The sequence below is a fragment of the Tursiops truncatus genome, chromosome 2 (genome assembly GCF_011762595.2).
Source record: "Tursiops truncatus isolate mTurTru1 chromosome 2, mTurTru1.mat.Y, whole genome shotgun sequence".
Classification (NCBI taxonomy): domain Eukaryota; kingdom Metazoa; phylum Chordata; class Mammalia; order Artiodactyla; family Delphinidae; genus Tursiops; species Tursiops truncatus.
Window position 1 is genome coordinate 85,922,387 of NC_047035.1, and position 12,332 is coordinate 85,934,718.

General features: G+C 40.7%; 1 protein-coding gene across 11 annotated transcripts in view; it reads left to right on the top strand.

The window, feature by feature from the left end:
* The first annotated feature begins 3,470 nt into the window (after window positions 1-3,470).
* Window positions 3,471-12,332, top strand: part of TMEM62 (transmembrane protein 62) — a 33,722-nt gene continuing 24,860 nt past the window's right edge. For 3 of the 11 annotated variants that reach the window (XM_033851566.1, XM_033851568.2, XM_033851569.1), the window contains exons 1-3: window positions 4,148-4,259; window positions 5,414-5,551; window positions 12,039-12,180. In XM_033851566.1, the coding sequence (XP_033707457.1) occupies window positions 5,472-5,551; window positions 12,039-12,180 (222 nt within the window). In that variant the 5' untranslated portion in view covers window positions 4,148-4,259; window positions 5,414-5,471. Of the gene's footprint in view, window positions 3,875-4,147; window positions 4,260-5,413; window positions 5,552-7,784; window positions 7,831-12,038; window positions 12,181-12,332 lie in introns of those variants that run through there. The other 8 variants (XM_019935376.3, XM_033851563.2, XM_033851564.2 and 5 more) reach the window with 7 other exon arrangements.

The window sequence follows — 12,332 nt, forward strand, 5'->3', positions numbered from 1 at the left end:
CCTAGGCCTGTAGTAGCTTGAAGCAGGATTTTGTTTCCTCATCCAGAGACTGAAGTCAGGCCGTGTCAGTTAGAGTGCTGAATCCTAGCCAATAGACCACCAGGGACAGTGTCCAGCTGTTGCTGAAATGTGGGCTTCCCTGTGCACTGATGCTGAACAGAAATATGGAGACAGGGATTTTGGAGAAAGAGAGAGATGGCTTTATTTTTCTGCCAGGCTGAAGGGAAGACACAGCAGGCTAGTGTCTCAAGAACTGTGTCCCCCCACTCCTTGGGAATCAGGTAAGATTTTATATGTGGGGCTCGCAGTCTGGGGTATAAGATAAGGATCAAAGTAGTGAAAGTCTTGCATTCTTCCTTTCTTTTGCATTATTTCAAAACAGTCATAGCTGGGGTCAGGCTGTTGGGTAATTGAGGTCCTGCAGGCTGGTAATTGTGTCTGTTTGCCTCTGGTTTATTGGCCGGTGACCTTGTTTCTGAAATGCAAAAACTACAGGGGGTGATTTGTTACCAGGGGCATATAGAATGTAAGTGCTTGGAGGTAATAAGGTTAGGGGGTGACAGGCATCCTGTGTGAGGATGTAACTCACACAGAGTTGGGGGTGATAGGTGTCAAATGTAAATTACATAGTCTCCGGGAGTGAGATTAGCTTTGTAAAGTACAAATCTAGTTACTACAAATTAGTGACAGTTAAATAAAACAAGGAGTGATTAACTCTTTCAGGCCAGGTTATGTTTCTTCTCTAGCTTGTTTGCTGTTCCCTTTGTTTTCCTTGCTCTCAGGAGAAGAAGAAAGAAAACTCTCACTGCTATTTACATTGCAACATAGTGACAAGGCCCTGGCCCTTGGCTTTGTAGAAATCAATTTCCCCAGGAGACAGAAAGTAGTGAAACAAGTAAAGTGTTAATTAGGAGGAAAAAGAGTACCTGTGAATAGACACACAGGGGCGGTCGCAGAGAGAGAGTTGTACCCTCATGGTAGTTTGAATCACTTATATGGGGCATTTGTTCTGGGTTTCCTCTGGCCAATCATCTTGCTCTGCCTGGTTCTGAGTCCCTATTTGGTTTATCTCAGGGTCCTCCCATGTGTGCACACATGCACATCTCTTAGCCAAGATGGATTCTAGCGAAGAGGCCTATGGGTAGGTTGACGTCACTCCCTTTTTGACCTCCAAGGAGCCTTTCTGCACATGTGTAGTTGGGAAGGTCTCCTTGACTTCGAGAATGAGAAATATGTGGTCTCTTTATCTTTTTTCTGGGCAGGGCTCAGCTCCTCTCTGCTACTGTCACCCCACAGGGGACAAACTCCAGCTGCTCAGCCTGGGGTACACCTATCTCCTGCCTCATCCTCACATGGTGGAAGGGGCCAGGGATCTTTCTAAGGTCTCTTTCATAAAGGCACTAATCCCATTCAGGAGGTTGGAGCCCAAAGCCCCCACCTCCAAATACTATCAACATATGAATTTTGTGGGGACATATTCAGATCGTAACACAGGATTAGTGCAGTATTCTTTTAACAGGACTCTCTGCCACATCCCTCTGTTTAATTGGTTCCCTATGCCATTGCCAGATCTATATTCACTCTTGGCATTTATAGAGGCTTTCTGTTGCAGGAAAAAAAAAAAAAGGGGGCACAAGAAGAGGGTCATGTCCCAGGTCTTGAGTGAGTCTGTGGGACTGGCCGCCAAGTGAGGGTCCTTGGCTTTGCACAGGAAAGAATTCAAGAGTGAGCCATAGAAAAGTGAAAGCAGGTTTATTTAGAGAGATACACGTTCCATAGACAGAATGCAGTCCATATCAGAAGGTGAGAGTGGCCATGGGAGAAACACACTCCAAAGACAGAATGAAATGTAGTCCCTCTCAGAAAGTGGGAGTGGCCCCGAAATACGGCATGGTTAGTTTTTTATGGGCTGGGTAATTTCATAGGCTAATGAGTGGGAGGATTATTTCAACTATTTTGGGGGAAAGGCAGGGATTTCCAGGAATTGGGCCTCGGCCCACTTTTTGGCCTTTTATGGTCAGCCTCGGAACTGTCATGGCGCCTGTGGGTGTGGTGTGTCATTTAGCATGCTAATATATTACAACGAGCATATAATGAGGCTCAAGGTCTACTGGAAGTTAAATCTCCCGCCATCTTGGACCTAGGTGGTTCTAACCAGTTTTTGTTGTATCCTCAACATCTATGTCATTCTTTTAAAGGTTGTGCCCTGCCCCCTTCCCTCCTGTTTCAGTTCCAGGAGTCTGTCCCCACCTTCCACCCCCCACCACCCAACTGCCAAAACCACTGGGTGCCCAAGTCCCAAATTTGGCCCTCTGTATCTGCAGCTTCCACACCCCTATGGGTTGGTTGAATCCACAGATGCCCAACCCCTGGATAAGGAAGACTCTCACTGTCTCTTCAACATGACCTGCGTTTTCTCACCTTAATGCTCTGGTTCATGTTGTTAGGTCCTGGTGGAAAGTGCTTCTCCCCATCCTGCCCCCAATCTCTGCCACTCAGAAATACTATCCATCCTTTATATGCCACCTCCTTAATTAAACTTTTCCAGAGTCTCTCCAAAGAAGTGATCTCTCCAGGTTTTAACCTTCCTCTAGCATTTTATATCTCAATGTCACTTGTAGCAAAATGGCATGTTCTTCTCAACCTCATTTATGTATTTCTCTCTGCTACATAAACTTCTAAGATAGTGAACTTTTTAGCTACTTACCATTATGTTTCTTTATGTTTTCTGCTTAGATCAATGTCTTGAATTCCAAAGGTACTAAAAAAATATTTAATGAATTGAAATAGGCATAACTTAAATACTGGCAACACAGCCCAATAAAATAACTCAAAAAGGGGTTAAGAAGGGGGCTGTATTCATATAAAACTGTTTATTGAGAACAGAAATATGTTTATCCAGAATATTTTTCAAAACATGTTTATTCAAAAATGTTTATTCAGAACATAATAAACAATCCAAAAGTTCAACAATAAGGGAATGGTTAGATAAATTAAGGGCAGGGCCCTAATGTAATTCTTCTCTTGTACCTGGCCCATAGGAAGTATTTTAAAATGTATTAAATGAATGGCACACCACCGTATTAGACTAGTATGCAACCAAGTGTACATGAAATCAGTTTTAGGAAAAAACAACTTTCACAAAACATACGGATTAAATCTATAGAAAACCTACAGAGCGACTTTGTTAATAATCAGAAGGAACCAGAGAAAGCCACCTGCCACATGTGTGCAGCAATTTTTAAAAGGCGTCCTCATACATACTTTGACTCTCACAACAACCCTGTGAAGTACGCTCGGTAGGTATTAACTCTGGGTTGCAAGGAAACCGATCACCGAGGTCCGGCATGATTGACTAAGGCGGAGTCAGGACGCTAGCCTCCGCCTCCCAGACCCGGGCTCCTTCCCTGCCACCCCAAGGCTACTGCGAGTGGCGCTGGGGGCGGGGGGGGGGGGGTGGGTGTCAAGGTTTTTTTTTTACCCCGCATTGCATTAGCAAACCGAGCCCAGAGCCGCGGGCGGCTTGCAGGTACACAGCCAGGCGCAGGTGCCAGCGCCGGCTGGCCAGACCGGCGCCGTAGGCCCCGCGACCATAGAGTCCGGAAGTGCGGCCAAAGCAGCTCCCGGTGGGCACCGGTGGGTCCCGGCCGGTCCCTGACCCGGCCCCGCACTCGCGTGCCGCGCCCCGGCGGGAATGGTCGCAGCGCTGGCCGTCAGGGTGGTCGCCGGGCTGGCGGCCGCGGCCTTAGCGGCAGTGCTCTTGGAGCACTACGGCCTGGCTGGGCCGCCCTCGCCACTGCCCCAGCCCCGCACCCCCCGGAGCCCGCACCCTGCGCCGGGCCTCGGAGCCAGCAACATCTTCTGGGGTCTGCAGGTGACGCAGCGGGAGCTCAGGCGGGGGCTGGGTGGGTGCAGAGCTGGCGCCGCGCGGTGAGACGCCAGCAGTTAACGCGGGGTCGCGACCCGCTCCTGTTTGGGCCCACACTCTGGGCTGGGGGAGAGGGGGTTGGTGCTCCGTCCTTCCCTGGGGGTTTCGTTGATGCACTGCGTCTTTGCCTTTTACTTCCGCCGGAGAGAGCCGCTGGGTCTCTGTTCGTGCTGCCTCCTCCTGACTCAGATATCTCTGTTTAACACCTGCTTTCGGCAGATATCCGACATTCACCTGAGCAGGTTTCGCGATCCAGGCAGAGCTGTAGACTTAGAGAAGTTCTGTTCTGAAACTATTGACATCATTCAACCAGCTCTCGTCCTAGCAACAGGTAGGGAGGATTGCCGTGCTGTCGTGTTGTTCTGTGGTCCGGATGGTAGAATGAAAACAGGGCTGCAGCCTTTTAATTTGGGGACGTTAGGGGAACTTTAGCTACAGCCTCAGGTGAGTCCTCCTCCTGTAGAGGAGATAGGATATTATAATTTCCTTTGTCTATGGATAACTGAGTCAAGATCCGGGCTAAATGACTTGCCATAGCAAGGTTTTGGCCAAGCGGTGGAAGCAAGGCTCATGATTCTCGCGTTAGTGTTCCGTCTGCCGTCTGTTATCTGTTTTTTGTTGTCGTTATTGCAGTTCTGGATTTGAGAGAGACTTAGAGAAAGCCCCTTAACCAGAAATGAAAAGTTCTGCTCCTCCTCCTCTTCCTCTTCTTTTTTTTTCTTAACTTTTCCATTTTCCTTACAGTATTAATCTTATATTGTCAGTTGTTTGAGGCTTCAGGTAACTCAGGACACTTTTTTTTTTTTCCATCCTTTGGTACTTCTGTGAGTTGGTTCCCTAGAGTGTTCAAACAACCCAAACCCTTTGCTCCCAACTGTGTTGGAGAAGCAGCTAAAGGAGCATCTACCCCGGCTCTTGGGGGATTCATCTTTCACCCACCTTACTGAAACACCTCTGCTGATATGATGGAGTCCTCATTTTATGGACAATCTCAATTTCAAATGTCTGTCTAGTTTCCCAGAAATTTTGGTATTTCATTTTCCAAACTACACCTTCCAGATTGTTTCTTGCCATAAAAATAATACTTGGTCAGATCACATATCCTGATTTGGGGTTTGGAAGATAAGGTTACCATAGATATTTACACCTTCCCAAAGTGTTGGAATTTCTTATTAAAGAGTTTTCATTTCATCAGAGTCTCAAGATGCATTTTGTACTGCTCCCTTTAAAGATACATTTTTCACAACCTATTTCTAATATCACAGGAAGTTAAATAGGCACTTGCTAACCTATAAGAAACAAAGCCCGTGCTGAGAATCTTATTTTCAGTGGCTTGCTTTGGACAGAGATGGATTCATAAGTGGTTATGCTAATACATGTTGAGTACTTTAAATATCTTTGTTCTTCAGTGTGCATTAAAAAAAAATTGAACCCCCAGCCCAGCTTTATTTTGCATTGTTATTCAATTCTTATGTAAACCTACAGGAGACCTGACAGACGCCAAAACAAAGGAAAATTTGGGATCTAGGCAGCAGGAGGCAGAATGGCAAACTTACCAGGGTATTCTGAAGAAGACAAGGGTCATGGAAAAAACCAAGTGGCTCGATATCAAAGGAAATCATGGTAAGAGTCAAGTCCCAGTTATAATTAAGACTAGATTTTTTTCCTTCAGGAGCCTAGATTCTCCAATTTAAATTGTAAAATTACAAAATGGGACATTGTAACATAAGTTTAAGTATACTAAAGGCCACAACTGTGAAATTCAATGATAATATGTGATTTTAAAACTTCAGATGTCACTGTTAGACCTTGAGGGGGAAACTGGTATGGTTTCTTTCTTCTTTACATGGAAGAAAAGCATATAGCAAAATCCATGCAGATGGATGTTTAAAAAGATATAATTTTGCTAAGTGAAAGAAGCCAAACCCATAAGTCTACATTACTGTATAATTCCATTTATATGACATTCAAGAAAAGGCAAAACTATAGACAGAGAACAATCTGTGGTTGCAAAGGGTTGAAGATGGAGGGAGAGGCTGACTAAAAAGAGGCATCATGAGATAATTTTGCGGGGTAATAGAACTGTTCTGTATGTTGATTGTGGTGGTAGATACGTGACTATGCATTTGTCAAAATCCATAGAACTGTACATCACAAAGATTGAATTTTGCTGTATATATATTTAAAAATTAAAATTACAAATATATTCCAATATGCATGGAGAGAGAAATGGATAACCCCTTCCCATTTTTTAGACTATGATTGTTGTGTTAATAAGGAATTGAACTGTTTTCCAAGAGTCCTGATGGTAGATCTGTTTGTTTCATAAAGGTTGACTTTCTTATTGGTTACTTAAGTATTTCATTTGTTTGCTTCACTTGATTATTCATTGCTGATGAGTACCTATTTATATATTTTTTAAAAAGCTATCTTTTAAAATTCTATCTGGTGAAATACACAGCTATTGGTTAGATCGAAAAATCCCTCTTTATAAAAACAGTTGACCCTTGAAGAACGTGGGGGTTAGGGGCACTGACCCCCAAGCAGTCAAAAATTCGGATATAACTTTACAGTCGGCCCTATGCATCTGCAGATTCAACCAGCCAAGGATCTATGTAGTACTATAGTATGTATGTATTGAAAAAAATCTGCATATAAGTGGATTGACATAGTTCAAACCTGTGTTGTTCAAGGGTCAACTATAGTTCTTACAAAGCAGCTAGAAATTATAAATTAAAAATAGGATTCTGGCTTACAACTTTCTCTGGTATGTTTACATTCCCTTTTTTCCCTGATCTTAATTAAGGGTACAAGTCAAATTCTTTTGCAATAAAAGCAAATCTGTGTATATTAAAAAAGTTTTCCAAGCCAAACTACTGATATATTTAAAGTAACAAATATCAAATGGAGTTTTGTGATTAAATGATTTGGATAGTCCTTTGGAGTTCATAATCATTTAATTTGACTTGTATAGGCATAAATGCTTATGGTATATATGTGTGTGTGTGCGTGTGTATATATATATATAAATCTTTATTAAGATTTAACTATAATAGGGAGTTCTTTGGTGGTCTAAATGTTAGTATTCGGCACTTCACTGCCGTGGCCTGGATTCAATCCCTGATTCAGAAACTGAGATCCCACAAGCCATGCAGTGTAGCCAAAAAAAAAAAGAAGATTTAACTCTAACAGAATTGTTCTCTTAGCAAGAGGATTATATACACAATAATATTTCTTTTGGCCTAAATTGAGCTTTCAGCTTACTTTCTAAGGTTATTAGAAATGTTGTGGATTCTTGGAAGTCAAAGCTGATAAACAATTTTAGCCTATTGCAACCAAGCAATCAAGCTCTATGAAATTATTATATTTCCAGATAAGTATTCTATGATGTCCTTAACCTTTTCCCTTGCCATTATATAACTTCTTTGTTACTGAATCTTTTTTAAGATTTAAAAAGAGGGGCTTTGGCCCTGTTATCAAAGTCATCTGCTGTTTAGAAGCCCATGACATGGATCCATATATCAGGCATGAATCCAGTCCTTCCTGGCTTCCAGAATCACACAATTAAAACAGCAGCAACAGTGGTCCAGTCTTATAACTTCAAATTGATTTATTCTGAGTAGTACATAATTCAAAATATTTATTGTTCTTCAGTATACTATGTGCTTTAGATAAGTTTCCAGATAACCTGAATTCTATTATCAAGTTTTAAAAATTAAAATTAAATGCCAATCTAATTAATTGGCATCTATCATCTAAAGTGTTATTGAAAGAATTGTCATTTTTCTTTAGTCATTAATATGTTTGCATTTTTCTTTTTAATATAGATGATGTTTGCTCTTTTCTTTTTAATTAGATGCATTCAACATTCCAAGTCTGGAGAGTGTTGAGAATTATTACAGGTACTGTAATGAACAGACGACAGACCACAATGTAGAGTCTGTTACAGGGAGGGTGCAATCAATTCACTGAATGGGTGAAAACATTTTTTAACAGAGAAAAGAACCTCTGGTAATTTAGAAAAGGAGCCTTTTAGTTTATTATTATTATTTTGGTGATTCATTTTTTGTTTGTTTGCTTGGACCTCTTCTTTCTTTTTATACTTTTTAAAAAAATATTTATTTATTTTTGGCTGCACTGGGTCTTCGTTGCTGCATGAGGGCTCTCTCTAGTTGCAGTGAGCAGGGGCTACTCATCATTGCGATGCGTGGGCTTCTCATTGCAGTGGCCTCTCTTGTTGTGGAGCATGGGCTCTAGACACACGGGCTTCAGTAGTTGTGGCATGCAGGCTCAGCAGTTGTGGCTCGCGGGCTCAGCAGTTGTGGCTCATGGGCTCTAGAGTGCAGGCTCAGTAGCTGTGGTGCACAGGCTTAGTTGCTTCACGGCAAGTGGGATCTTCCTGGACCAGGGATCGAACCCATGTCCCCTGCATTGGCAGGCGTATTCTCAACCACTGCGCCACCATGGAAGTCCCTTTTATTCTTTTTTTTTTTTTTTTTTTTTTTTTTTTTTGCAGTACACGGCCGGGCCTCTCACTGTTGTGGCCTTTCCCGTTGCGGAGCACAGGCTCCGGACGCGCAGGCTCAGCGGCCATGGCTCACGGGCCCAGCCGCTCTGCGGCATGTGGGATCTTCCCAGACCGGGGCACGAACCCGTGTCCCCTGCATCGGCAGGTGGACTCTCAATCACTGTGCCACCAGGGAAGCCCCCTTTTATTTTTATTTCATATACTTTAATGCTTTTTGTCGACTAATGGTACTTTTAATATTCTATAAGACTTTTTTTTTTTTTGCCATGGATGCACAGAATAAACCGTTTAGATCAGAGCTTGTCAACCAGAGTACTGTGGATTTTAATAATGCTGAGATACTGATTCTCTTAGCCTCTGGGGTGGCCGAAGAGCCCAGTTGTTCACCCCTTGCTGGTTTGTCCAGTATGTCATACAAATATTAAAAAAAAATTTTATGTGCATGAATATGAAAAAGGCAATGAATATGAAAGGATATTTAAGTTAGAAAGCCCATTCTCTAGTTTTACTATATTGGAATTCTTCTTTTGGCTGTAATTTCACTTTCTGTTCCAGGGTATTCAGTAGCTTTGTTTTACACTGTCAGTCCGTCAAGTAGCAAGTCTTAAGAGCCTATGATTAGTTGGATAGTGTGAGAGATACAAGAGCTAATATTAAAAAATATGGCCTCTAGCTTCAAGTAAGTCTAGCTACGGGAGATAAAAATTGTTCAGGAAACAATTAGAAAAGAATGTGAAAAAAAAAACCATGAAGGAATGGCTGTGAAATGCTAGATTATTTATTTATTTATTTTTATTTTATTTTATTTTTTTTTTGCGGTACGCGGGCCTCTCACTGTTGTGGCCTCTCCCATTGCGGAACACAGGCTCCAGATGCACAGGCTCAGCAGCCATGGCTCACGGGCCCAGCCGCTACGCGTCATGTGGGATCCTCCCGGACCGGGGCACGAACCCGTGTCCCCTGCATTAGCAGGCGGACTCTCAACCACTGTGCCACCAGGGAAGCCCTAGATTATTTATTACACTTAATTATCACTATGAGAAATCAGAAAAGGCAGAGGTTATCATGGGGTGGACATAGAGCAGCCTTTATTTTTTATTGAGATATAATTGACATATAACATTGTGTAAGTTTAAGGTATACAGTGTGTTCATGTGATACATTTATATATTGCAATATGACTGTCACCATAGGGTTAGCTAATAACCCTATCACAAGTGACACAGTTACTGTTTCTTTTTTTGTGGTGAGAACAATTAAGGTCTGGTCTGTTAGCAACTTTGAAGTTTATAATACAGTATTGTTGACTATAAGTACTATACTGTGCTTTAGATCTCTAGAACTTACTTATCTACTAGCTGCAAGTTAGAGAAGACTTTGTAAAAGAAGTGAAAATTGTGTCCAGTCTTAAAAAAGACGGGTAGCATTTGGAGAAGTAAGAAATTCTGAGGGGTATATTTTGAAAGGATTAGTATAAACAGAGCTTTAGTTGCATGCCACAACTAAAAGATCCTGCATGTTGCAACTGAAAGATCCCACATGCTGCAACGAAGATCCTGCATGCCACAATGAAGACCCGATGCAGCCAAATAAATAAATTTAAAAAATTAAAAAATACATTAAGAAAGCTGGAATGAGCTTTTGGGGGGCAGTAAGGAAACTGCTATCACCAGAATAAAGGTTCATATTGAGGATTGGTGTGACACTGGGTAGATAGTGTAGAGCCAATTTATAGAGGTGTCAAGTGACAAGTGACAAGCACAAAAATTTAGATGTGATGGGTAATAGTTTATAATCCAGTATAGGTTCCTAAGGAGATAAGTAACAATGAAAATAGTATTTTATAAAGGGCAGACACACAACAAAATAGGGATAGGGATAAAAAGAAAAAGAGAGAGATTAGAGTTGTGTAGACCAAATCGAAGAATCCTGCAGCAGTCTAACCATCATAAGGAAAAGGCCTGAAATGAATATAAGACATACCTGTCTGAAAAAGGGTCATGGATATGGGAATGGTGACATTAATTTGAGGATGGTAGGTCAAAAAGCATTAGTTAACATATAACTAGAGTCATCTTAACTTGGAAGAGGAGGTTGTCCTCTTTTGTTAATGTGAGGAAGGAAAAGGACAGAGATGAAAATCTTTCACTTCTTATTAACTGTTTGTATCTTTGATGGCGACTGTGGGAATGGGCTTAACAGACATTTTCAAAGAATCAGTAGGACTTAGGGACTGATTAGTTATTGGGAAGGTAAAATTATTAGTCACTTTAAAGTTTCTTACCTTTATATTTTTGTTTCTAACCACCTAAACTTTATCCGGATTTAATATGTGACATTTTGCTAGAGATGTAGACATTACAGAAATATCAACTGGAAGGAAAAAAATCTTAAGGTTAAATCTTGATCTCTACAATGACTCAGAGATGCCAAAATCCAGAATTCAAAAACTATTGTATATTTTAACCTCTGCTTTCAAGTAGTTGGATTTTATTTTAGATAGTTGGATTTTAATATGTCAAAAATGTAGGAAATAAAACAACATATGTAAGATTATAAGATCCTGAAGAATAACTCTGAAAACAAACTAACCAGGAAAAATATAAATACAAATCTTAATGAGGAAAAAACCCTGAAATAGAAATTCAACATATACCAAGAGGAGCTAATTGACTATTAATTGTAATATCTATGATAATATATTTATTTATGATATATTTGTTGGCTGTTGCTTAAAAATAGCTCCCTGATAGCACATTAAATTTCAGAAGTTTATTTGTATTTTTTTCATATGTGCTCTTAGGTAAAACATCATATAAGACACTTAGATATTTTCTTATAATGTTCTGACATTTGAATAATAAAGGTATGCTCCAAATATAATCTATACTTTCTTTCACATTTATTCAATAAATACTTAATGAGTGCCGACGCTGTGTACTCTGTTACCCATCTTTACTCTCCAACTTTCTGGACACTTGAATACTGTTGATACTTAAGGTGGTGAGGACTTTCATTACTGGATGTGGACCCTGTGTATGTTTTCAATATATTTTTAGGAACCGATAAAAGATTTACTGGCCCAGACCTAACATTTTTCTCCTGGCTTGATGACTTCATCTTTGCAAGGCTTTATTGTGACTTAAGCCTCTGCAGTCCTGTTTCAAGAAGTAAACAGTTGTATCTCACTATACCAAGAATTCTGCTAGGTACTTAGAAGGCCCTCACTAAAATTTTTGATGATTGATAAATACCATTTCCCTGGATTCTGACTAATCTCTTTTAAAATGTTTAGTGGACCACCTAAATTAGCCACGTACTTCTCTGCTTTGCTTGGTGACCTTGTGCTTGGTTACTGATGAATATGTTTGCCCGAATCTTTGGAGACAATGGGAGAAAATCTTTAAAATTTCTTTTAATCGATGTATCCATTGTGGATCTAGTTTTGTGTATTTCTCTGTCAGATCATGGAAATTTCCTTTTCAAAGGGAGGCAAAATATAGTGTGATATTAGGGCAGGAATTTAAACTCATTCTGTTATTTTATGATTACACTAAAACTTTCCTGTCTTGTATTTTTTAGGAAATATTCTGCTGTACGTAGGGATGGCTCTTTCCATTACGTCCACAGTACTCCCTTTGGCAACTATTCTTTCATCTCTTTGGATGCCACCGTAAATCCAGGGCCTAAGAGACCTTTTAATTTCTTTGGAATTTTAGATCAGGTACAGTAAAAAATCTCACTTCCCTTTGCAGCTAACCTATTTTATCTTTTCCCAGATACATGCGGCTCACTTAAAGTTATACTAGGTAAACAAGTTCTTATCTAGAAATGCTTGAGGAAAATTCTGCTGTGGTTACAGGTATGGCTAGAAGA